The sequence below is a fragment of the Pelophylax lessonae genome (assembly GCF_965119305.1).
Source record: "Pelophylax lessonae genome assembly, chromosome: 12".
NCBI classification, from domain to species: Eukaryota; Metazoa; Chordata; class Amphibia; order Anura; family Ranidae; genus Pelophylax; species Pelophylax lessonae.
The window spans coordinates 132,038,778-132,065,060 of record NC_138779.1 but is presented as its reverse complement, the minus strand read 5'-3'; the positions used below and the strand labels follow the sequence as shown (position 1 = coordinate 132,065,060).

Here is a 26,283-nt window from a genome sequence, read left to right as displayed (position 1 = left end):
AGCACAAGGTCTCTAACATCCACCAGCTCTGTTGTGTCATCATGGAGGAGTGGGAGAGGACTCCAGTGGCAACCTGTTAAGCTCTGGTGGACTCCATGCCCAAGAAGGTTAAATCAGTGCTGGATAATAATGGAGGCCACACAAAATATGGACACTTTGGGCCCAATTTGGACATTTCCACTTAGGGGTGTACTTCCTTTTGTTGCCAGCGGTTTAGACGTTATTGGCTGTGTGTTGAATTATTTTGGGGGGGGGGGGGGGTGAGACAATATTACACTGTTATACAAGCTGTGCACTCACTACTTTACAAATGTATGGGGTGTACTCACTTTTGTGAGACACTGTATATATGAGAAAATCAATCCAGACGCACCGACAGCCTACCTCATTTCTTGAGGCCCGAAAACACTAGGACAGTACAAATATCCCCCAGATGACCTTTTTGGAAAGTAGGCAGTCTGAGGTATTTAGTACACACACACACACACACACACATACACACACACACACACACACACACACACACATATATATATATATATACACCATAGTTTGTGGACTCTATAACGGTTATTATTTTCACCATAGAAATGTAGCAGAATACAATTTGACCAAAATTTATGAAGAAAGACTATTACTTGCAAACAAAAAGAAAAAAAAATTTTTTCTAAATTTTTGGGCTTTGCTTATTTAGCAAAAAAAAAATAAAAATAAAAAACATTCGTAATTAAATACCACCAAAAGAAAGCTCTATTTGTGTGAATTTTATGGGTACAGTGTTGCATGACTGCGCAAATGTCATTCAAAGTGGGACAGCGCTGAAACCTTAAAAATGGCCTGGGCAGAAAGGGGGTAAAAGTGCCCAGCACTGAAGTGGTTAAGAACTATCTGCTACCTACTGCCCTATAGAATATATAGGAGATAGCTGGGTTTGTAACTTCTCTTATCCCATTTGCAACTGAATTCCAGAGATGTCACATATTGACTTAATGCTTATAAGCATATTAGATATTGAAAACTAAGCTGGTCATCAATGTCCTATTGCTGGATATAGTCTCTCATATGTGCATTGTGTTGGCACAATCTCAAATACACAGTGACTGTTCCCATCTATAGGGAACATCTATAAATATAAATCATGCTTAAATAGTACCACCTTGAAAAGCCTACACCCTACCTTTTGTATTTCTTTTCCCCTTAAAATAGCACGGCACTGAATACATCGTAATCACTATTTATGTGCAGACACGATTGTCTCTGACTGCTAGTCTCACAAAATGTGGAATGGGATTTAGTGATGTTACTCCTCTGCTGCTACTGTGTAAAGGAAGCTGTACCTTAGGATATGCAGTGCATTATATCCTTGCTTTTGCGGCATACATTTTATGAATGTGTGCTTTTTTAAAACTCTATTGCATCTTCTGGAATATTGTCTCACCAGTCATCAGATCAACAATCAGTTTAGAGTTCAGCTCCTTTATAAATATGTATGTGCAAAGCATCATTGAACAATAGGATTATTTGATTTTCGTAACTTCCTGAGCTCCCAAATACGTTATATAATGAGAAGAAAACACATATCCACCAAAACTTACCTTTTGGATGCATGATAAAGAGGAATGCAAAGTTTTTGTTGAATAGATTTTCCTATAACATCCTGCAAGACAGTAATTAAAAACTTTGGTATTTTGCATCAAATTTCAGCAAAAGCGCAGAATACATAGAAACAGTGACTTACAGCAGGTTTTGCCAGACATCTATCAATAACAGCCTCCATCTGCCGTTTCACAAAGTGAAGTGACTTTTCTATATAGGAAGGAAACAGTAATGGGCTTTCTAGAGGCAAGAAAAAGCAGCAATAGGTCAGCATCACAATACTATTTATAAGCAGTTCAATAACATTAAAATAATTATTCTAAGTGCCGGTTCACATCATTGTGGCTGCGGCGATCGCATGTAATTCGGAGCGCACTGCTCCTTCCTTACATGCGATCGGATGTGCGGATGCGAATTCAGCCATGCACTTTGTATGGCTGAATTCGCACTGTATCCGCACCAAAGACGCACAGGACCCTTTTTTTCAGCCGCATCAGGATCGGATCGCACAGTGGTTCACACTTGTGCGATCCGATCCTGTGCGAACTGTCAGATCGCACTGCGATATGCGATCAAACTGGGGGTGTCGTTAACATTTAATTGACACCCCCTGCGTATCGCATATGGCAGTGTGAACTGCCAGATGTGCGGATGCGATGCGGGAACAGACTGCAAATTCGCAGCCTTCCCGCATCGCACAAGTGTGAACCAAGCCTCAAAGTTAAAAAAACTATTACTGTAGCATACAGTGCGTATAGAAAAGAATCACCCCCCTTTAAAATAATCAAATTTTTTGCTTTGTAGCTTGAAATGAAGACAGACACAGTTTTTGTTTTATCCAGCTGTATTTACTAGTGCAACCTAAAACATTCAAGTGAAATACAGAACATCAACATGTCAGAAAAATTTTAAAAAATTCAAAAACAGAATCACGGTGTTGGAAAAAGGATTACCCCCCCTTATGTCAGTATTTTGTTGGGCCACATTTTGCTTTAATTACAGCCTTTAGTCCCCGTTCACACTAAGGCGACCTGTGAGGCGACCTGGTCGCCTCACAGGTCGCCTTCCATAGGGAAGCTGCGGACCCGTTCTAATAGGAGCGACACAAGTCGCTCCGACTTAGAAAAAGGGTCCGGAGCTTCTTTGGGGCGACCCGGAGGTGACCGCCATAGACTTCAATGTTATGAAGTCCGTGGCGGCCGCTCCGAGGTCGCCCCCCCAAGTCGGATCGCCCCTATGTGAACGGGGCCTTAGTCTGTTGGGATGTGTCTCTACTAACTTTGCACATCTAGAATTTTGCAATATTTGCCCACTCTTCTTTGCAGAACCGCTCAAGTTCGCAATTTTCCAGATTCTAAGGAAAGGTCAGGAAGTGCTTGATTAATGTCTTTCAGACATTGGGATGCCCAACAATAGCTACAGTTACAATTATCAGCTCTTAAAATACTAGTTCAGGGAGGTGACCAAGAACCCAATGGCGTTTCTCTGTGAAGAGAGGAGAACCTTCCAGAAGAACCACCATCTCTGCAGCACTCCACCAATCAGGTATTGTAGAGTGGCCAGACGGAAGCAACTCCTCAGTAAAAGGCACATGACAGCACACCTGGAGTTTGCCAAAAGGCACCTGAAGGACTCTCAGACCATGAGAAACAAAATTCTCTGGCCTGATAAAACAAAAATTTAACTGTTTGGCCTGAATGGGAAGCATCATATCTGGAGGAAACCAGGCACTGCTCATCACCTGGCCAATACCATTCCTACAGTAAAGCATGGTGGTGGCAGCATTATGCTGTGGGGATGTTTTTTAACGACAAGAACTGGGATACTAATCAGGATTGAGGGAAAGATGAATGCAGCAATGTACAAAGACATCCTTCATGAAAGCCTGCTCCAGATCAGTCTGGACCTCAGACTGGGGCGAAGGTTCATCTTCCAACAGGACAACGACCTTAAGCACACAGCCAAGATAACAAAGGAGTGGCTACAGGCCAACTCTGTGAATGTCCTTGAGTGGCCCATCCAGAGCTCAGATTTGAGCCCGATTGAACATCTCTGGAGAGATCTGAAAATGGCTGTGCACAGGCACTCCCCATCCAACCTGATAGAGCTTGAAAGGTCCTGCAATGATCCTCTTCCCTCTCCCCTTCCCCACCCCACCTTCTCTCTTCCTCCCTCCCTCAATCTTGGAGCTCTCCTCCTCCCACTTTCCTTTCCTCTTCTGTATGTGTTCTCATGTGTTTACTATTACGTCCTGGACGTGAAGCCTCTTGACAGCATGGTTATGCCTTTGTCCTCGCCACGAATGTTATCTCCTCTTTTTTTTTTTTTTTCATTCTGTATGCGTACACCCTGTTTATGCCCATATGGTTGTTGACTTCACCTTTGTTGCTCTGTTTTTGCAATGTTTTTTTTTCTTATTACGTATATCACTCTCGGAGCCACTTTTCTCTATATGATGGTAAGTGGGAGGTCGCGCTGCTCCACGCAGGCACAGTGTGTTCCCTTTACGGGGTGCCTGGGTGCTGGCAGCGACTGCCACTCCTCATTACTGGTGGCCCACCTCAGTAGCCACTTGCTTGCACTGTTTGGTTTCGCCTCTGTGGCATGTTGTAAAATGATGTTATTGTACACCTTGCTGTATCCATTCTTTTGTTTATTGTTCAATGTTCTTTGGACGCTTTATCTCTTCACCTGTAAACCTTAATAAAATGTTTGAACAAGAAAGGTCCTGCAATGAAGAATGGGAGATACTGCCCAAAAATAAGTGTGCCAAGCTTGTAGCATCATACTCAAAAATACTTTAGGCTGTAATTGGTGCCAAAGGTGCTTCAAAAAAGTACTAAGCAAAGACTGTGAATACTTATTTATGTACATGGGATTTTTTTCATTTTCTATTTTTAATAAATTTGCAAAGATTTTAAACAAACAAATAGAGTATTGTTTGTAGAATTTTGAAGAAAATACTGAATTGAATCCATTTTGGAATAAGGTTGTAACATGACAAAATGTGGAAAAAGTGAAGTGCTGTGAAAACTTCCTGGATGCATTGTATTTCAACATTACTTTGATATTTGGTTTTTAGAGTATGCAAGCCCGTTTAATAAGAAAGCACTGCCTGTACGCTGAAAATCAAACCACTCTATGTGAACAGAGAGCAAAAGTAGCAAATTGGGCTCCAGAGCATATGCTCTCTGTTGTAAGTAAGTATGGAATATATTTAGAAGCAAAACATAAAAAAATGAAGTATTATTCATTGTTTTAGTCCTAAACACAAAAAAAAAAAAAAAAGCATGAAACGACACAAAAAACCCTAAACATTCATGCTATTGCAGGGCAGTAAAAGTTATCCAATGACTACCAGAAACAAATACCTTTCAAGGGTGTACTGCTCTGGAGAAAACTGAACCACTGATTCCCCTCTGTACTGGGTGGAGATAGCAAGTCATCATCTTCATCTTTCAAATACTTAGAAATAGATAATAAATAGGAATTATAATAAAAATAAGGGGATGTAAACTTTCAAAAACAGAGATGAAAGGCTGGACACAAAAATGATGGAAAAGCTTTTCAGGTCTCCTCCCTCAATCCTTGAAAGTACAATTAACCCCTTAATAATGGAATTGTAAGAATGTGATGATATTTCAATGCCTGCTATAAGGATCCAATGTGAGGTCTCTAAAACATAAAGCCCACAGCTCCCTGCAATAGAAGACACAGTATCATATTATACAGTACACGCATACTCCTAGTAGCTTGTGTCTCCTACATTCCCTTCCATTGCAGCTTCCTTAAGCAGTTTAGCATTTGACACTTCCTGGATTGTCAGATACCTGTGTCCCCCACCATAAGGTGTGGTTCCTTCGTCTGACTCCTGCAGTGACATATGGATTGGAGAAAGAATTACAGCTCTCGGAGTGGCACACAAGCATTCAACACTTCCACAAGCATGGAATGCGAAGAAACTTCAAGACACTGCAGTACTGGATTAAAGGGGAGCAGACAAGGGCAACTGGAGAGGTGAAAACATCATGTCTTCTATTGCAAGGAGGTGAAGGTTTAATATCAGCAGAGACAAGGTCTCTTTAAAAAAGCAACACAATAAAAGCTTTGTTGCCCCACAACAACCTCATTTTGGTTGTTCTTTAAAATAGTTGTTCTCCGTTGTTGCTTTGCACCCCTACTCTACAAAAATGTTGGTATGCATATTTTTCACCAACTGTAGCTAGGCAGCCAAATGAATATCTTTAAGCTGCATCTGTACTGTAAACTAGAATTTCTCAAACCACTATTGGCCACAGAAGCTAGAAGAAATTATGTGTGTGTATTTGGCTTATACAGATGCATCTCAAAAAAATTAGAATATCATCAAAAAGTTACATTATTTCAGTAATTCAATTCAAAAGTGAAACTCCTATAGATTCATTATACACAGAGTGATATATTTAAAGCATTTCTTTCTTTTAATTTTGATGATTATGGCTTACAGCTAGCAAAAACCTAAGATTCAGTATCTCAGAAAATTATAATATTGTGAAAAAGTTCAATATTGTAGACTCATGGTGTCACGCTCTAATCAGCTAATAACCTCAAAATGCCTGTAAAGGTTTCCTGAGCCTTTAAAAGGTCTCTCTGGTTCAGTAGGTTACACAATCATGGGGAAGGCTGCTGACTTGACAGTTGCCCAGAAGACAGTCATTGATACTCCCAACAAGGAGGGCAATCCACAAATGGTCATTGCTAAAGAAGCTTGCTGTTCACAGACAGTACTGCATTTAAGCATATTAATGAAAAGTTGAATGGAAGGAAAAAGTGTGTTGGAAAAAGGTGCACAAGCAACAGGGATAACCACATCCTTTAGAGGATTGCAAAGGAAAGGCCATTCAAGACTTTGGGGGAGATTCACAAGGAGTAGACATAAGCCCCGTACACACGTCCTGAATGTCGGCCGAACGAACGGCCGTCTTTTGTCCGGTGCTGTCCTGTCGGCTGAAAACTGCAAAAGACTGCACATGAATTTTGTCGGCCAACAACAGCCGACTGCAGAAGTGATGTCATATGATGGTTAACTTTCCGTGTGTTTTTTCTTTTCTGAGCATGCCCAGTCTTGCTAATGGGCTGTTTGTCGGCCGAATTCTGTATTATGCACAACAGATTCTGTTTGGACGAAAAGTTGCTGTCGGTTGTCGGAAGCATCATACTAACAAGCCGACAATCGGCCGATCGTTCGGCGGCCGAATATTTACGGCCGACAATCGCTACGTGTACGGGGCTTAAGGCTGGTGTCAGTGCTTCAAGAGCCACCACACACAGACATATCCAGGACATGGGCTACAACTGTCGCATTCCTTGTGTCAAGCCACTCTTGAATCTGAGAAAACGTCAGAAGCGTCTTACCTGGGCTAAGGAGAAAAAGGACTGAACTGTTGCTCAGTAGTCCAAAGTAATTTTTGCAGTTAATTTGGAAATCAAGGTCCCAGAGTCTGGGAGAAGAGTGGGGAGGCAAAGAATCCAAGTTGCATGAGGTCCAGTGTGATGTGTCCATAGTCAGTAATGATTTGGGGAGTCATGTTGGTGCACTGTGTTTTATCAAGTCCAAAGTCAGCGCAGTCCTCTACCAGGAAATTTGAAGGCCACTATCAAAGCAGCCTGGGCTACCATAACACCTCAGCAGTGCCAAAGGCTGATCACCTCCATGCCTCTGACCAAGTATTAAGTGCATACTATACTGTATATGTACATACTTTTCAGTAAAGGGGGAAGGGGAAAAAGAAAGTAATAGGAAAAAGAAAAAGTATAGGGGAGGAAAAAAAAAAAACAACAAGGGGAGGAAAAACGGGGAAGAATTATGTAAAGCGATGTAAAGGTACAAAAGTGAAAAATCTTTATTAATGTGTTAACCTCATAAAAAAACAGGGATAATGAATACCCCACTGTGGACACAAAGCGCAAATATTAAAAAAACACACAAAAACGGCAGCTGGAAACGACTAAATGTCACATGGGCTCCATTCAAACCAACATGCATATCCGGTGGATCTTCACTAGGTGCATGTGCAAAGGGGCTAATCCTCAGAAGGAAGGGAAAAAATGTTGAATCATCCAAGCAAGCCTATGCCTAGATTATAATGAAGTCTAATTCAGATTGAGGAAATGTTGGCTCCACCTTGGTCCATGTCGCTGTGTGATAAAGGTCAATGAATAGAGACCTATAGGCAGGCTGGAATATAAGATCAAGTGCAGGGCTGGAAATGGTATATCCCAATTGAAAGCAAGTCACTGCATAGCTTATCTTAATAAATAATGTGGAACAAATAAGTTCCACAAAATGCCAACTTGAAAAGTATTAGTGAGATGATCCAGAAGAAAGGATACGTTACCTGGCCAACCCTTTCTATGTTGAAGTATTTGCCTTTCTGGTCATATAGTTCTGGTGCCTAGAAAAACAAAAAGATTATAAATGTAAAAAAAGCAGGTATACAGGTATGTCAGTTCTCTTTTCACTGACACACATTAACCCCAGTGCAAAACAGGGAATGACTTTATGCCAAAGTCAAAACCCAGCACTGAGTTGATACAAGAGGAAGGATACTGTCACTGAACCAATTCTCACTGGGTTCTGGGCAACTTATATTGGAAAGTGCAAAAGTTACATGTACACATCGTATATGAACGTTTGACGCTTATGTCAAGCACATGGTGTATTGATTGTATGTGCATTTACTAAGGACTTTTTACCATGCACATTATTATATTATTCTTTCATGATAGCATATTTTTATTGTTACAAACAACATAAAAAAACAGTGCTTTTCAGTAAAAAAAAGACATACTGTAAGTATAAAAGTATATATATTATATTTTATTATATAAAAGGCTCTTCTATGGCTGGAGGGACATTTATTCTTTTGTCCTCTTGTGATGTTAATTTTAAGAATAAACTTATGTGATTTTAATCTGGTATAATGTCCTTGAAGGTACCAAGAAAAATCCTGTTGCCCCTCTTATTTTTTTATGTTTTAGGATGTAGGTACCTCTATACCGGGTTAAACACACATTAATACTGAGCACTTGCATTTTTGTATTAGTTCATATTTGATGCTATGGTGTGGAACTTATTGTTTTTTTCCCCTCTGCCTAGTTATTCCCACATTAATGTGGTATTATTGTTATGCACAGTTATGTGCGGATTTTGAGCACCTATTTATCGATTACACATTGGTAGGGCAGCACTACACATTGGGTTCATGCAATTATTGTGGGAATACAATGAGTGTTAGCTGCTACCTTATTACAGTTTTTGTTGTTTTTTTGGTAGCGCAGGAGTTGTCTGTCTATTTTTGTTTAAAAACCCAGTTTTTCTAAGTGAGAGACATACATTTAAATGTTAAAATAAAAATTCCAAATGATTTAGTGTTTGAAACTAGAATTAAGCTGGTCCTACAGTTATTTTTTCTGTTCAGCCAGCATATTGAATAACATTTTTTTTTTTTAAAGCGAACAGATTTCTCCATTCACACAAACAGGGTGAATGGATGGACCTTTCCCAGCCAGGACATTGTTTTCTGACAGTGAAACCCTTTCTGACAGTGAAACCCACCACTATCAGAATACAATGAGCAACAGCTGCACCCGCTGATCAAGCAAACATTTCCAACATGTCACTCTACAGAAATCAAATCAATGTAAAACCAGCTTTAAACCTTTAATACATTTGTAAATCCTTCCCAGAGGAGTAGAATTTAAAGGATATGTACAATCTAACAATGAACTTTTATTTTTCCTTTTGGACAGTTAAACTGAAAGTGATTTGTTATATCTGTTTGACGAATGCAAACAATACCTGTTGATCCTGCAAGAAATCTTGTCAGCTTATAATGTCATGTGTTCTCTGTTTCTCCTGACTTATCGATTACTCTTGGTCCCAAGTGTTCTCTGAGGACTACAACCCACCCTTCTATGTTATGAAGAAGGGGGGGGGGGGGCTTTTGTAGTCCTATTAATGTTGCTCTGATACAATACTGTGAATTGCTACACTAGGGCAGGAAGTGTGTTACTGGCAGGATCAACAGGTAAAAAAAAAAAAGCAAGGAAAAAAAGCATGAAAAAGGAAAACAAATGCAGCTACCACATCTAAGGACTGGTAAGCTGCAATAAAATACATCACCGTTTTGGGCCTAGATACACTTTAACCACTCTACTACCGCTCACGGTAATAGTACTGCGGCAGAGTGGCTCGTTCCCGTCCAGTCACGTAGTATTAACGTGACTGGACTCCTCCCCTTCTGGGCGGCGCTTGCGCGCCGCCGGAGGCTCGCTCCCGCTGTTTTCATTCACAGCGGGAGTCGGGCCAGGGGAGGAGCAGCGGCGATCGCCGCTGCTCTTACCCGATCGTCGGGGATCGAGTCTGGAGATCCGCCCGCTGTGTGTAAACACAGCGGGCGGATCTCCATAGTGACAGGGAGTGACAGATCGGACTGTTCAGCATAGCTGGACATCCGATCTGTCCATGAATCACATAGTCACCTCCCCCCCTACACGTCAGTAAGCACCAGGCATACATTAACCCCTCCCTCTCCAATAAAATTAACCCCTTCCCTGCCAGTGTCATTTTTACAGTAACAGTGCATATATATAGCACTGATTACTGCAGTAATGTCACTGGTACCCCCAAAAGTGCCAAAAATGTCAGTCAGGGGTCCGGTCTGTCCGCCGCAATGTCGCAGTCCCGCAAAAAAAATCGCAGATCGCCGCCATTACGCGTTAAAAAAAAAAACACCAAAAATGACAGAAATCTTTCCCTTTGTTAGTAAACGCAATAACTTTTGCGCAAACCAATCAAAATACGCTTATTGCGATTTTTTTTACCAAACATATGTAGCATAAAACAAATTGGCCAAAAACTTTTAAAAAAATTGGTTTTTACATCTTTTTTGGGGGGAATTTCATATAAAAAAATGTGAAAAATATTGTTATTTTTTCAAAATAAACGCTCTTTTTTTGTTTATAGCGCAAAAAGTAAAAATCGCACAGGTGATCAAATACCACCAAAAGAAAGCTCTGTTTGTGGGAAAAAAAGGACGTAAATTTCGTTTGGGTACGGCGTCGCACGACCGCGCAATTGTCAGTTGAAGTCGCACAGCGCCGAATCGCAAAAAGTGGCCTGGACGGAAGACAGCAAAATCCTCCGGTTGTAAAGTGGTTAATAAAAACAGAATAAAAACAGAATACAACCGTTTGTTAAGAAGCTCATTCATTTTGCAAACATTTCTAAAATCCTCAAGCTTCTTTAGCCTGAAGATGCAGAGAAAGTATTTATCCATTTTCCAGCTCCACAGAAGTCTACAGGGGTCTACTGAGCAAGCGCTGACATTGAGCGATGAAGCAGGCCTGAAAATGTAAACATTGTGGGGGGCCTATGCATTTGAAACTCGGTGGGTATAGAGCTTTAGGGTGGGGTGGGTTATGAAACTTTGAAAGTTTACCCTTTAAAAAAACTGACTTTTTCTTCTTGTTTTTTTACAAAAACACACAACAGTTAAAATAGACCCGCTGTTGGGCAGAACAACTTTTACATTTACCAACATTCCGTTGTCTTATTATGGCTTATCAGTGATATTTTTGCCTTATACCTTTGATATGGTGTATCTGATTGTATCATCGCAATTGTTAGCTCAAGTAATATGCTGCCACACCAGCAAAGGGTACAATGTTTCCATTGCTCAAACTTTCTGTCTATCTTGTCTAGGACCTATCAGTAAGCCTTCTTTATTGACTGCTATATTCTTGGAATTAAAGCGGGTCTCCATGTTTCCTGTCACTTTAAATGGTTTGGACCAAGCTGGTCCAAACTATTTCTTTCAGTAAGTGCTGCACAGGATTTAAACGCTGTATGAACCGTATGTAGCTTCAGCTTCATATAGTACACATTACTTGGTTCCGGCTGTGAGACAGAGACTTCCCGACTCACACAAAATAAGAGTCAGTCTGAGTGTTGCTTAGCCATTCATAGGCAGCTTTGTATTCTGTGAATGAAAACAAAGCTTCCTCTGATTGGCAGGGCTTGAGAGTGTGACGTGATTAGCCCACCTCAGCCAATCAGAGGAAGCTTTGTAATCATTAACCTTCTTAGCGGTATTCCCGAGTGTGGCTCGGGGTTAAATTCCAGTGGCAAAAGCGGTAACCCCGAGCCACACTCAGGGTACCGCCAGAAGCATCGCTGGATCCGGATAGAGGGGTTACTTACCTTGTCCCTGGGATCCAGCAATGTATGCGGGCGGTGTGCGGCGGCGGATCTTCCTCCCGATGCTCTCTGTGCCCTGGCTTCCGTCTCCTGCGATGTGACGTTCACAGGGGGTGGAACCGGTGGCAAATTCAAAAGTAAAACACACCAAACACACTGATACATTGCAAAATAAAATAAATTCACATTAGATTGCCTCCCAGTGCCCTTTCCTGCAGTTTTACTGTACTTTTTATGTGTATATATATATATATATATATATATAATATATGTATACGTATATACACACACATACATACATACATACTTTAACTTATTTATAGTCATTTATTATATTATAATTTATGATTTTGTTTCAAACTTTATCATACCCGAGATGTTATAAAGAAGAACGCACAGTAAAAAAAAAATCATATGTAAATAGTTGGTTTGGGCTGCTCATTAAGAATTACATGCAAAATAATGGTACCGCTTTCAGCACCTAAAATCGGAAAGAATCATACCGCCAGGGAGGTTAACAGAATACAAAGCTGCATAGCCCAGATTGACTCTTATTTTGTTCTGGGTGTGCAACAGGAAGTGAATGTCTCACAGCCAAAACCAGCCCTGTGTATGAACTGTATGTAACTTAAGCTGCATACAGTTTATTCAGTGCTTTGAGCCAGTGCGGCATTTAGTGAAATAAAAACATTTCTTGTAGACCGGCTTGGTCCAAACAATCTATATAAAGTAACAGGAAACATGGAGATCGGCTCTAACATAATGTATTTGCACTATGACAGATGTTTGCTACTGTTATATTTTATAAGAAAAATCATTTTTAAAAATGCACTGAATACTTACTTCATTAAAATGTTCTGTCAGAAAGTCAGCAACAAAAGTGATGTCCTTTTGTGTCATCTACACAGAAAAAAAGTGTAAGCAGTGGAAAACGAACGTATTATACACAGTTCACAGATTATTTAGACCTGGGAAAAATAATAATTTAAAGTCTACCACCATGTTTCTGACCATGTCCCATGCAACATTCATATTAAGGGTATAACAAAGTATGGTCAGAGTCTGCAGCCCCCCCCCCCCCCCCCTACTTCACAAATGTCAGTGGATTTTCTCTCCAAGAGCTCCTGTCAAATATGAAATTGGCAGGGGCAGCCATTCATTGACAAGAAGTTGTGAATGAAAAAACCCATCTGCAAACTTGGCAGAGGGATTTGTGAGGCTCTATGGAAAAAAAGCATGGGGATGTCACCATCCTCATAGTCCATTGACACTTTCTGCAGCCCTGTATTTAAAGGTCAGTACTTTAGTATGAACCAGCCGATAAAGAAAGAGTCTGCAAGAGCCTGTGTATTGCAAGGCTTTCAAGTCTATGTGAAAAAAAAAAAAAATGATCCACGCATATATTTTATGATGAATAATGGGTGCATTTTTTCCCTGAAAGGTGGATTTCGCACTCAACCCCTTGGCCCGGGCACCTCCCGACCCCTTAAAGGGTTTCAAATGATGGGAAGTGGGGTTTATGATCATGTGATCGTTGTGATTGACTGTCACGGCAGTCTCATGATCAGAAAGCTCCCGATCACAAAGCAGCAATCGGGAGCTTTCCGTTAGCCAATGGTAACTGTTCCAGGAGCGTGCATGGCACGTGCTCTTGGCACAGCTGTTTTTGCAAAGTGGTACGCAAATATGCGGCCACTTAGTGCCAAGACCCATGCGCCAAGAGGCTGAATATTTGGGTGCCCTCAGTGCCAAGAGGTTAATATACAGAAAAGGATTGCCAACGCACTACGAGTTATCCAAGGGGCAACAAAGTAAGAGTATGTCCCCTTCAGACACAGCTGTCATAAAAACTTTAAGACTGAGGGGTCTAGTATTGAATAAATCAGTGGCATAGATAATTTCTTCTTTAGCAAAATCTCTCTGCAAATATGAGTCTTTTTAGAACAAGAGGTAAAGGGACACTCAAAAAATAGACTGAATCTCTAACAGCTGGTTGGATTAAAGATTTCGTAATACGTAATATGGTTATATTTCAGATTTAAAGCGGTTGTAAACCCAAAAACACAAAAAAAAAAAAAAAAAACCTGCAAGACAAAGGCATAATGAGCTAGTATGCATTGCATACTAGCTCATTATGTATTACTTACCTTAGAACGAAGCCCCGACACGGACCCCCGGACATCGCTGCGGGCGCTGCCATGATCCCTCTGCGTCTCTTCCGGGTTCGGCAGCTTCGGCGCTGTGATTGGCCGGAGCCGCGATGACGTCACTCCCGCGCATGCGTACGGGAGTGATTTTCCGGCAAGCTCCCGGCAAGGAAAGCTGAAGGTCCGCCGGACCTTCAGAGCGCATGCGCCGCTCTCGCAAGCGGCTGCATGCGCTGCAAATATCTCCTAAACCGTGCCGGTTTAGGAGATATTAATTGTACCTACAGGTAAGCCTTATTATAGGCTTACCTGTAGGTAAAAGTCAAAAAAATCGGGATACTACCGCTTTAACTGCTATTCTCTTTGCTCAGCGCTATAACAGAATGTGAGTCTAATTGGTTTTAGATGACTAAGTTATTGGGATTTGTAGGGGCAGAAAGCCAGAATGTCACAGGCTCTGATAAAGAGGGAATGTCCCTTGAAACCCTCTAGACACCAACATTCCAAGTGGCAGCGCTAAGAAGTTTTCTCTGCTGCTTAAATTATTGAAGTTTTTTTTAATGTATCAAATTTTTGAGCAGATTTTATTTACATTTTTATGGAAAAACATATAATCAACTGCTGCACCATGTCAGTTTGCTTGCAGGTCATATGTAAATAAGTTAGAAAAAAAATGAAATATACCAGGCAGACAAATCTTATTCTGGTATACTTTTAAAGGCTGTAACCCTACAAAAATAAGAATAAATCAATTCTGTTCCTTTTAACCTCCCTGGCGGTCTGATTATGTCCAGCTTTCTCTGCTAAAAGCGGTACATTCTTTTACATGGAAATCTGTTGTTTTAGATTTTAAAACTCACCTTCCCCTGCGATCCCCCGCCGCCGCCCCTTCCCCCCCCCCCCCCCGCCGTCTTCACGCTGTGTGCTCGGCCGATGCCGACACCTGCCTTCCGGTTCCCTTCCCTGCAAGCGTTGCGACACAGGGGGGTGGAACTGGCGGCAATTTAAAAAATGTAAATACACTAAATGACATGATACAAAGTTGTGATCCTAACGGATTACACTGTATCATGACATTTCACCACAGGATTGCACCTGGTGAATTTTACAGTGCTCTGCCTGTGCTTTTCAAGTTCTTTGTGCCTGGAAAATTGAGAATGACCATGGCGTCCAAAAAGCGTTCTTTTTGTGCTAAAGCGCTTTTAGACGAACTGGAAAACAGCGACAGCGAAACTGAGTTACTTGAAGAACTGAGCAATAGCGATTCGTGGGAAAATGCGTCATCTCATCAGGTACGGAAAGTGACGATTCTGATGTCTCTTTCTGGCACAAAGCCACCATATCAGGGACTCCTTTGTGCCCCGACTCAGCTACATCTGATTGTCCAGAGACTGCGGAATCTTGTCCCATTAGGTCAGAATTTCCCTTTGCAGGGACCTCATATGGAACTGTGCAAAGGGAACCAGCTTGAAGGTAGACACCATCAGGCCCAGCACCCACATGCAAGTCTGGAGGACAGCATTTGTTGGACAGCAGGAGGCGAATTACAGCCTGCAATTTCTGGAGCTTGTCCAGAGGAAGCAGCACTCTGGCTAAGGCCGAGTCCAGAGTCAGGCCCAGATAGTCCAGCTTTGTGGACAGAACCAGAGCAGACTTCTGAAAATTCAGAATCCAGCCAAACTCCCGCATAGTTCATATTGTGGTCTCCAGGTTCTCCACCAGAGCAGAGGGAGATCGTTCAACTAGCCCAGTACCACGATCCCCCGTTGGTGTAGCAAAGCTAGCACCCGGGCTAAAACCCGAGGAGCAGAAGCAAGACCAAAGGGTAACGCAAACAAACTGAAAATGCTCCTCTCCCACAGCAAAGCCGAGAAAACGCTGGTAACTGGCACATATTGGAATGTGAAAGTAGGCATCCTTGATATCGATAGAGATGAGGAAATCCCCCTGATGCAGTGATGCCACCACCGTTTGAATGGACTCCATTCTAAACTTCTGTAGCACAAAGCAGTTTAGCACCTTGAGGTCCAGGATTGGATGCACTTTCCCTTCCTTCCTGGGAACTGTGTACAGGCTTGAGTAAAAACCCTGAAAACATTCTGATGTCAGAACTGGGACAATCACCCCTTGAAGCAACAGGTCTTGTTCCGCCCCAAACAGGCCCTGTAAGCAGTCTGGGGACAAGCGCAAATTGGAAGGAAAAAACCTTGCTGGGGGACAAGAGCAAAACTCAATCTTGTACCTGGGCCGAATGACTTTGTTGACCACCTTGTCTTGCACCCGGGAGGTCCAGAAACCAGTGAAGACGTTCCCCCACCCCCGATATGGGTGAGGGCGCACCTTCATGCAGAAGGAGCCTTGCCCCCGGGTCTGGAGAAGCCCAATCTTGGCTTACCAGACCAGGTTCGTTTGGATCCTCCAGAAGAGGCCCTGAAAGGCTTTGAACCATTGTCAGTTGACCCTGAGGGACGAAAAAACTTCTTATGACCTGAGAAGGAAGGCCCACATCTACGACGAGGTTCCTTGCCCTTAGTAGCCTGCGAAGGAAAAGTACTCTTCCCCCCTGTGATACCTTTAATGATGTCATCCAGGGCAGCTCTAAACAGGCGATCTCCTTGAAAAGGAAGATCAGTCAAGGCCTTTTTTGAAGTCTGATCCACAGACCAGCACTTGAGCCACAAAAACAGCGAAGGACCACTGCCAAAACAGAGAGGCGAGCCATCAGGGGAGCCGCATCCAAAGAGGCATCACAGATAAACTGCAAACCCTGGACCAGCTGGTTCGCCAGTTCGGCAAAGGCAGGGGGGAGCTGTTCCCCCTCCAGGTCACGGTGTAGGAGCTTAGCCCACTCAAACAGAGTTTTTGCGACACTAGGGCAATGGTTCCTGATGCTCCATTCATCTTCTGTTTCTGCTCCCCATTTCCATCTCCTTATCTCTAGTGGTAGCGCATAGGTTTAGCTTCTAACTAGGGCAATGGTGACTACGGGCCTCATTGCCGATCCAGCCAGAATGTACATAGTGCGGGCCACAGCCTTCGCCTTCTGGTCAGCCAGATCCTTAAAGACCGGGTACTCTCAATCGGAATCATGGTTGCCTTGTTTAATCTGGAAACAGGAGGGTCCACCACCGATGGCACAGTACACTTCTTAAGAAGGGACTCCTCATAGGGGTTACGCCTAGTAAAGCGCTTAGGGACCCCATGGGGACACTTTGGTCCTCCCCACTCTTTAGTGACAATTCTGTGAAAATAGGCAGAGAAAGGAAACACATTTGCCGCTTTGGATGGCTTGTGAGTACCAAAGGGAACCTGTTCCTCCGTCGCAGCTTCAGCTGTGTCCTCCATCTTCAGGGTCACACGCAGAGATACAATCGGTGCATCCACCAGCACCTCTCCGTGTGCAGTCGCAGACGTGGAGGAATTATCCTCACTATCAGAGGATTCCAGGCGCGTTGTTGCAGACCCAGCATTGTGACCCACGTCCGCGGCGGCCGAATCAGATTCAGGATCTGATGAGACAGATGAGGCAAGAGAAGACAGGGGGTGCTTTTTGCTAGCCCTTAGCCCACAAGCCCGTGCACCCGGGACACAAGGGACTTCAGGACCGGTGTAAGTGCATGGATGGATGGTTGGGAACCGAAGGGCCCCGCAGCCTCAGAGAGGGGATCAGGTGGGGAAATGTGCTCCAAAGACTCCATGAGTCAACAGGGGGACCCCACAAAAAGTGTAAAACACTGCTAAGGGACAACCCCCACCATGCTGGCAGCACCACCCGGTCACCAGGCAAAAAGCACCAAGTGATCCTCAGCAGCGAGGGAGAGGACCCCACCAGATCACCACCCACAGAAACAGGCACCTGCAGGTGACCAGGAGAATAAGTACCACACGTGCGGTGATCAGGAAGTAAAATGATCCAGGAGTCAGCTCCAGGGGAAGAGGAGGGGCTCCCACAGTGGAAATCGCCACCCACAGGGCTCCACTGTCATGAACGCACCTATTTCCAATGGCAAATCACAAGAAAATGGCCACCGGACTACACAAACATGGCCACCGTGTAGAGAAACACACAGGCTACAACAAAATGGCGGACCCGCGCTACACCACGAGGCTTACAGAGACCCAAGAGGGTGAACAGGCCTCTAGGACAGATCCAGGCAGGACAGAGGGCCCTGGCAAGAGCCTCCACCAGGTACAACCCCCCCCTCAGCACAATCTATCGTCCAGTCGCCGGAGCCCCCGGCCTTCATCGCCAGTTAGCGCCCTACCCCAATCCCAGGAAAGTGGCCAGACCACCCAAATAGCCCTAGCGTAGAGGGGGGCAGGACGAGGGACTTGGCGGGGGGAGCCTGCGGGAAGGAGGGGAACCCGGGGGTCCGACCCTCCAAAAGAAGGGGCCTACGTACACCCCAAAACCCTCCAGGGGGAGAGGGGGGGCAGCGACTCACCATGCCAGGAACCAGGCAGGCACCGCTCCAGACAGAACCCCTCTTCATCTAAATGGGGGGGGTTGTCGGACAGGAGGGACGCTGTGACTCACAGGTCAGCCCCCGTCCAGTGGGGCTATGGCGTGGCCAACCTAGCGTGGAGCTGGGGTCTGCGCGCGTTGGCTAGACAGGGGTGACCACTGGATCTAGATTATCCAGCCCATCACCCAGTCTGCCAGTTGATCACACACGAAAAAATACAAGAGAAAAAAATGTTCTATCCAATACATTTTTTGCCAGGACCAAAGTTCCCATGAAGGAAAAATGTCCTTACTCTTGACTAGGCAGAAAAAACTGAGGGGCTATAGCAAAGAGAGGGAGTAAACCCCTGGGACTGCCCATGGGTGTAGCCAGAATTATTTTCTGCCTAGTGTCCTACTCCTGTAGTGGGCAGTATAAACCAATGGTATGAATATTAGGAGCTGTGTCCTTCAATGAACGAAAGAGAAAACGTTTGTTATTTTTATAGGGAAAAAAAACGAGACTTTACAATCACTTTAAGTTAAACTTTCACCTCAACTGATCATGTGATGGATATTCTAGCAATCTCATTCTCTCTACAGTATATGAATGCATATATATTTTGTATATATCTCTCTATCATACCTTATTCAGCTCCGGGAGAACATGATCTTCTGACATTCGTAACATAGCTAGAAAAAAGGTATTATAATAAATAAACCTGAATCATAAAAGAAAGTTTCTAAATGATCAGTTTTTAGGATTGTTTTTAGTATTCATTTATATTTAAATAACTAAATATCCAGTTAATTTTTGCTTACCTACATAAAGCCATCGAAAGAATGCCTTAAAGTTTTTCATCCCGCTGTCTATAACTCTGAAAATAACAAAAATGTTCATAAAAGAAAGTATGCGTGTATAAAAAAAATAAACATACAATACCCCTTTCACACGGGCGGTTGTTCTGCCGTTGGTAAAAGCATGTTTTGTTTTTTTGAAATCCCAACACTCCTGGCACAAAGATTACTCACATTTGTACATTGCGATTATGTGCAATTACATTCAGCTGCGTTTAGCTGCTGTAGTAAACTCTTGCCTTTTGTATAGCAACTGTTTACTTATTTGTCTTTGTAATTACATTTAACTGTGTTTATATACAGATAGCTGCGATACATCGCTCCTGGACGCTGTCAACTTAAATTTTTCTAAATGCACAAAACCGTATGTTATCAAAACGTTGCTAAATGCATTGTGTGAATGGGGCCATAGGGTTGCATTGTCTGCATTTAGCTGCGGTAAATAAGTTCCTCTTTTCCCAGCTAAAAGCTGAATTCTAATCGTTCATGTGAAAGGGGCCTTATACTGCAGCATAGTGATGTTGCAGTCCTTCGCTGGCTCCAAGACTGAGCAGCTGGATGGATTCAGACAATATTGTAAGGATCTTTTCAGGGCCAGGCTCTGTCCTGTCAGCTGATAGCGAGCAATAGCCCACCTTAACCACTTGCCGACCGCCGCACAACTATTTACTGCGGCAGTCAGCCACTCCTGGGCAAACTGACGTAGACCTACGTCGCTCGCCCAGGAGCCTGTAGGCGCGCTCCTGCCCCCCCTCGTTCACGGAGATCCCTGCGCATGTGACCGGTGGCTCCGATGTCCGCTGGCCACTCGTGATCTCCCACAGGAGAGGGAGAAGGACAGACGGCTGATGTAAACACAGCCGTCTGTCATTCTCCCTGATGTAAGCACAGAGGCATTGCGATTATGCTATGTAGGATCGTATGTCTCTGTGGTTACATCACAAGCCACACCCCCCCCCACAGTTAGAGTCACGCCCCTAGGGATACATTTAACCCACTGATCACCAAGTTAACCCCTTCCCTGCCAGTGTAATCTTTACAGTAACAGTGCATATTTATAGCACTGATTACTGTAGTATTGTCAGTGGTACTCCCAAAAGTGTCAAAAATGTCAGTCAGGGGTCCAATCTGTCCACCGCAATGTCTCAGTCCCACACAAAAAAAAAATAAAAATCGCAGATCGCTGCCATTACTAGTTCAAAAAAATAAATAAATAAATAATAATGACATAAATCTTTCCCATAGTTAGTAAACGCAATAACTTTTGCGCAAACCAATTTAAAATACGCTTATTGCGATTATTTTTTACCAAAAATATGTAGCAGAAAACAAATTGGCCTAAAATTTAAAAAAATTTAGATTTTTTTACATTTTTTTTTTTTGAGAATTTCATATAAAAAAAATGTGAAAAATATTGTTATTTTTTCAAAATTGTCGCTCTTTTTTTGCTTATAGCACAAAAAATAAAAAAACGCACAGGTGATCAAATACCACCAAAAGAAAGCTCTGTTCGTGGGAAAAAAAGGACGTCAATTTAATTTGGGTACAGCTATGCACGACCGCGCAATTGTCCGTTAAAGCCATGCAGTGCCGAATCGCAAAATAGGGCCTGGTCTTTGAGCAGCCAAATCCTCCATGGCTTAAGTGGTTAAGCTGACTTTTGGTTAAGGGAGAACAAAAGTAAGTGTACACCTGTGACCCACAAGGGAAGAACAGCCAAAAAAACTTTTGCCGTGCTTCTCTTTAATCAAAACAAAAACATGCACATCTATAGCGAAACAAAACAAAAAAAGCAGAAGCAATCATCAGTCTAGAAATTGTCAACAGCAAAGCTAGTTTCTACGGTTCTTATGATCCCCAGGATGAACACTTTTACACAGCTCAATCCTAACAATTTTTTAAATGTATATAATAGAGAACAGTACTGGAGCGTCAGGGAAACCACTGTGACTTGGGCTCCTGGAAGGGTCTGGGGGCCAAACTCCTTCCCACCAACTATGGACCCAGGACTAAGGAGAGCCTCCTCTTGGAGTTACAAAGAACCATTTCCCAAAGAGGGTTATATAATTTCCCTGGGTACCTGGCTGGCCATGAATTACATCAACTGCCCTTTCCATGTAATTAGGGCTGAAGGGACTGTTTCTGGGACCCTTGGCACATTAATCACCTCCAAAGCCAAGACTGCTAGGTTCCGAGAAGGAATCCATTGTTTTCTTGTGTTTGTTTATGTATTGTAATTTTCTCCTGGGACTTGAAATGCTTGCAATACCTGTCTAGGGGGGTCTGCTGTATAAATGCTATGCTGTTTGTTAAATAAAGTCAGTTCTGTTTCACTCCAACATTGGTTCTGTGTAAAGCTATATTCCGATCCAGAGTGGGCAGTCAGTCACATGAGCATATAAATGCCATCATATTTAACAAAAACCACAGTATTTTATTATTGTTGTTAATGGCCTGCAATTTCTTTCCCTTTAGGAAAAGGAAGGATTGCCAAGATGTTTGGAAAGTTTAACATTAATATTTTCTATGTCAGATGTAATACGATTTCACAGCAGTGTTGCTTATAACTGGCTACAAGAAATCTTCACATTTCATTTATAGCTTTACTAAACTCTGTCCTTTATACATTTACACATGACAATTATTTGCAAATATGTATAAAAGAAGAGGAATATCGCTTTTAAAAAAAAAAAAGCTTGTACTGTTAGCTTTTTCTTCTTAGTAGAAAAATACAAAATACTTTCAAACAACTAACATCCTACAAGTATTAGCAATTTAACATGGTAACATTTAAATAAGACTTACTGTGAAAGCTCATTTGCTTTAAGAATGAAGGAACCAACAGATGTTATTGCATCTAAAAAAGAGAATATGTGTTGCAATGAGATTTTGATAATCTCCATTCACTTGATTTGAATAGCACAGCATTCTGGTAAGAGCAGGTCCATATTGGTAAATAGGAAAGTACCATGCAGTTTATCGCACAACAAACAAACATATTAAACTACTGTACATGGAATTGCATTCACTGACCCTCAGTATGCACTCAGCTGAGACACGTTTTCTGTCTGAGGCACTGCTGCCTCGTAGTCTTACAAGATTTTGCAATGTCAACTATTGTGCTGATCAGTGTTCTTGTTGTAGGAGAAGAAGCTGCACCCGGGAGACTTCAGTGCAAGGATCTACCTACTAATGCTTCCTTCGGTCTGTGGATGTGTGCTTCATTCATCCTTTCCTGCTGCTTCATGACCATAACTCTGCCAGTTATCATCTCGCTGGTCATCAAGGGGAAAGGTCCTATTTCAGGAAGCAAAGCCCAGCCTCCACCAAGATGGATACCTCCACACACAAACACCATAAAAATAAGACATAAGTCAGGAATGAGGAAAAGATTGGCTACTGGGTGCCTATATGCAAAAATGGTGACTAGTCATTTGCCATCTGCTTTCCTTCCTTAAGCACAGCTTTCATACTTTCCTTCCTGGCTTTCCTTCCTTGGGCACAGCTTCAACACTTCAAGTCCTTTTTAAGTGCAATTGCAGTCACAATTGTTTAGTTATAGACAAAATGGGGTAAGGTTTAGATCCTCTGTCAAATTTTATTGTGGTCTATGGTTATATGTATGTTGGGAGGGTACGCTGATAGATGTTTAAAGCTGCTACCGATATTCAGTGCCTTTTGAATATGAATAATAAATGTTTGTGATGAGGGTGCGCTAAAACAAAGTGTATATCCAAAATAAATAACTCAAGGGTTACAATGGAAACATATGTGAATCAAAAACATAAATAAAAGATGATAAATAATGTGGGTGAAAATTATAAATCCAACAATTCATAAGTCCATAAATAAATATTCATGAGTGTCCATGTGTGGTAATTTCAAGTGATGAATCAACGGAAAACAATGCTTCTCAAATTCAGTGTGAAAACCCACCACCAGGTGAAATTCCTCCTTACCAGACGGAAAATAAGGTGCAAACAAGTACAAATAAACTGAAGAACACCGCAATCCCAGGTGCTTCCAATCTCCAAGTGAAAATCACCCAAATTGGTCCCTTACCGAACTGCAGATAATAAGCGCTTGTAGTTCCAGCAACATACACTATCTCCTCCTCTGCATCCAACCTCTAACAAGGTGTCTCTCTGACCATGGGAGCCGAAGATCCCCCCGCGTTTCTATTGGACATCGACTGAGATAGGGGTCTTATTTTCCATCTGGTAAGGAGGAATTTCACCTGGTGGTGGGTTTTCACACTGAATTTGAGAAGCATTGTTTTCCGTTGATTCATCAGTTGAAATTACCACACATGGACACTCATGAATATTTATTTATGGACTTATGAATTGTTGGATTTATAATTTTCACCCACATTATTTATCATCATTTATTTATGTTTTTGATTCTCATATGTTTCCATTGTAACCCTTGAGTTATTTATTTTGGATATACACTTTGTTTTAGCACATGGTCTATGGTTATGTTGGGGAAGATGATTTCTCCTCACCTCAAGTGGCATACTTGTCTATAGGAGAGGAAGTTAAGCATTTTCTCCAGCAATGAAAATCTGATAGAAGGTGCCATCTTCCCCCCGGTTGCAAGATACCAACTCAACTCAAAATATAAATTGCTTTTAATAATTCAATGACTTAGAATGTGAAGATAAATAAGCATTTATGTATCTCCATAAGCCAATTTGATCATCCAACTACATACCTTCAATTGCTTTGGTTTCTAAGCCAAGAGATTCATACTTCTGTTTCCACAAGGCCATTCCTTTTAGTTCACTTAGATGATAGAGCAAAACCTCAGCTCCACTGCAAAAATCAAAGAACAATATTGAACAATACATGTATTTTAGGAGATTTATTATCTATGAATATTAAGAATATTACCAAATAGGTTTAAGAGATCCGCGCTGTGGAATAGCTAAAGGCTGCGGCCTACCTCAAAATACAATCCAATGGATTGTATTCGGTAGTGTTATAAAGGTTTGGGGAGGTAAATGGCGCTGCCTTTCAATAAGTTATTTTAGGGGCGCTATATGTAGACGGCAGGATGTTCTTAAATATTCCTAATCGTATTATGACAGGATGTACCAAAAAATTTCTAATCATATTACCTTATTCACATCACAGTGCTTATAAACAATACATATAAATAGTTAATAAATAATATGAATATTGTGAATTTTAAAGGTGCAAATAGTGCAATAAAAGTGTTCAATCGTGATGTTGCCAATAAATTATTAGTTGATAGTAACATATATAAAAAAAATAACCAAAAATATATATATAGTTCCAGTAAGTAGATATAAATATATAAATAAATATGAAGTGCTTGGTGACAGGTGTAAATATTAATATAACAAATGTTACAGCAAGTGATTAGCGAAGGTGAATAAACCAAATTAATAATATTAAACAAATAACTGGCTACATAGTTACATACATAGTTACATAGTTAGTGAGGTTGAAAAAAGACATGGCGTGATCAATAAATATATAATAAAGTGACGTAGTGATTGATGGTTTTATAACTTATATGTGAGAGACAAATTTCTGAAGAACCACAGATTTAGTAAGTATAAGGTGACTTTGTGCAGCCTGCTCAACTTCGTTTGCAGAAGACCTGCTCAGCAGGGTGGCCAGTAATGTGAATAGGAGTGACTCAATATTAAATAAAACAATATTAGTCCATTAAGGTGATCCGTTGGTGAAATAAATTCCAGAGGGTGGTTCTTCAGAAATTTGTCTCTCACATATAAGTTATAAAACCGTCAATCACTACGTCACTTTATTATATATTTATTGATCCCACCAGTCATTTGTTTAATATTATTAATTTGGTTTATTCACCTTCGCTAATCACTTGCTGTAACATTTGTGATATTAATATTTACATCTGTCACCAAGCACTTCATATTTATTTATACATTTATATCTACTTACTGGTACTATATATTTTTTATTTACATATTTTTATATATTATACTATCAACTAATAATTTATGGGCAACATCACGATTTAACACTTTTATTGCACCATTTACTTACTGGCACTATATTATTATTTTTTTAATATATATATATTTTTATATATTTTACTATCAACTAATAATTTATGGGCCACATCACGATTTAACCTTTTTTTTTTTTTTTTTTTTGCACTATTTGCACCTTTAAAATTCACAATATTCATATTATTTATTAACTATTTATATGTATTGTTTATAAGCACTGTGATGTGAATAAGGTAATACGATTAGAAATTTTTTGGTACATCCTGTCATAATACGATTAGGAATATTTAAGAACATCCTGTCATCTACACATAGCGCCCCTAAAATAACTTTTTGAAAGGCAGCACCATTTTCCTCCCCAAACGTTTATAACATTAAGAATATTACGAAGACAGAAAAAGTCTAAAAAGGTTGTGATATTGGGTTTATGTATTGGGATTTCTGGTTTACCTGCAAAATCCTTTTCTTGGAGTATATCGTAGAATACAAGATACATCATATGCATGGCTACTTAAGTTTTGCAACCACCTTTAAGTGAATGGTCACTGGCAAAAAAGGCAGGAATTCCTCACCCAGACACAACCCCTCCCAGCTCAGCTAAGCCTGAGTTTTTAGCAAGTGGTGAAGAACACAGTGTCCTGTGATGTACTTCACGAAAAGGATTTTACAGCTTCACCAAAAATCCCAATTTCCTAATTCAACTTCACAGGATACAGGGTACCCATCATTCACGATTACTTAAGATGTCCTGAAAAACTGAAGACAAGGGGCAATCAACACAGAAACAAGGCCAAGATGCCCTAAACGAACACGAGAGAACCTCACTACAAAGCTGACAGCAAGACCTTTTACCCAAAACTCTCACGTGCATAGGTGTGAAAATCTACCTGGTACAACTTAGTAACTGCGTAAAGAGAAGACCTTACAAATTTGAACAACAGAAACTTGATGTTGAATCACCCAGGAAGCACTAACA

General features: G+C 41.5%; 1 protein-coding gene across 1 annotated transcript in view; it reads right to left on the bottom strand.

The window, feature by feature from the left end:
• Positions 1-26,283, bottom strand: part of ANAPC4 (anaphase promoting complex subunit 4) — a gene marked incomplete at its 5' end in the record, with an annotated part of 151,655 nt that overhangs the window by 36,800 nt on the left and 88,572 nt on the right. The window contains 9 exons of the mRNA XM_082273145.1: positions 1,596-1,657; positions 1,739-1,836; positions 4,968-5,061; positions 7,974-8,030; positions 12,680-12,736; positions 19,074-19,120; positions 19,250-19,305; positions 22,091-22,142; positions 24,002-24,102. Of these exons, the coding sequence (XP_082129271.1) occupies positions 1,596-1,657; positions 1,739-1,836; positions 4,968-5,061; positions 7,974-8,030; positions 12,680-12,736; positions 19,074-19,120; positions 19,250-19,305; positions 22,091-22,142; positions 24,002-24,102 (624 nt within the window). The remainder of the gene's footprint in view (positions 1-1,595; positions 1,658-1,738; positions 1,837-4,967; positions 5,062-7,973; positions 8,031-12,679; positions 12,737-19,073; positions 19,121-19,249; positions 19,306-22,090; positions 22,143-24,001; positions 24,103-26,283) is intronic.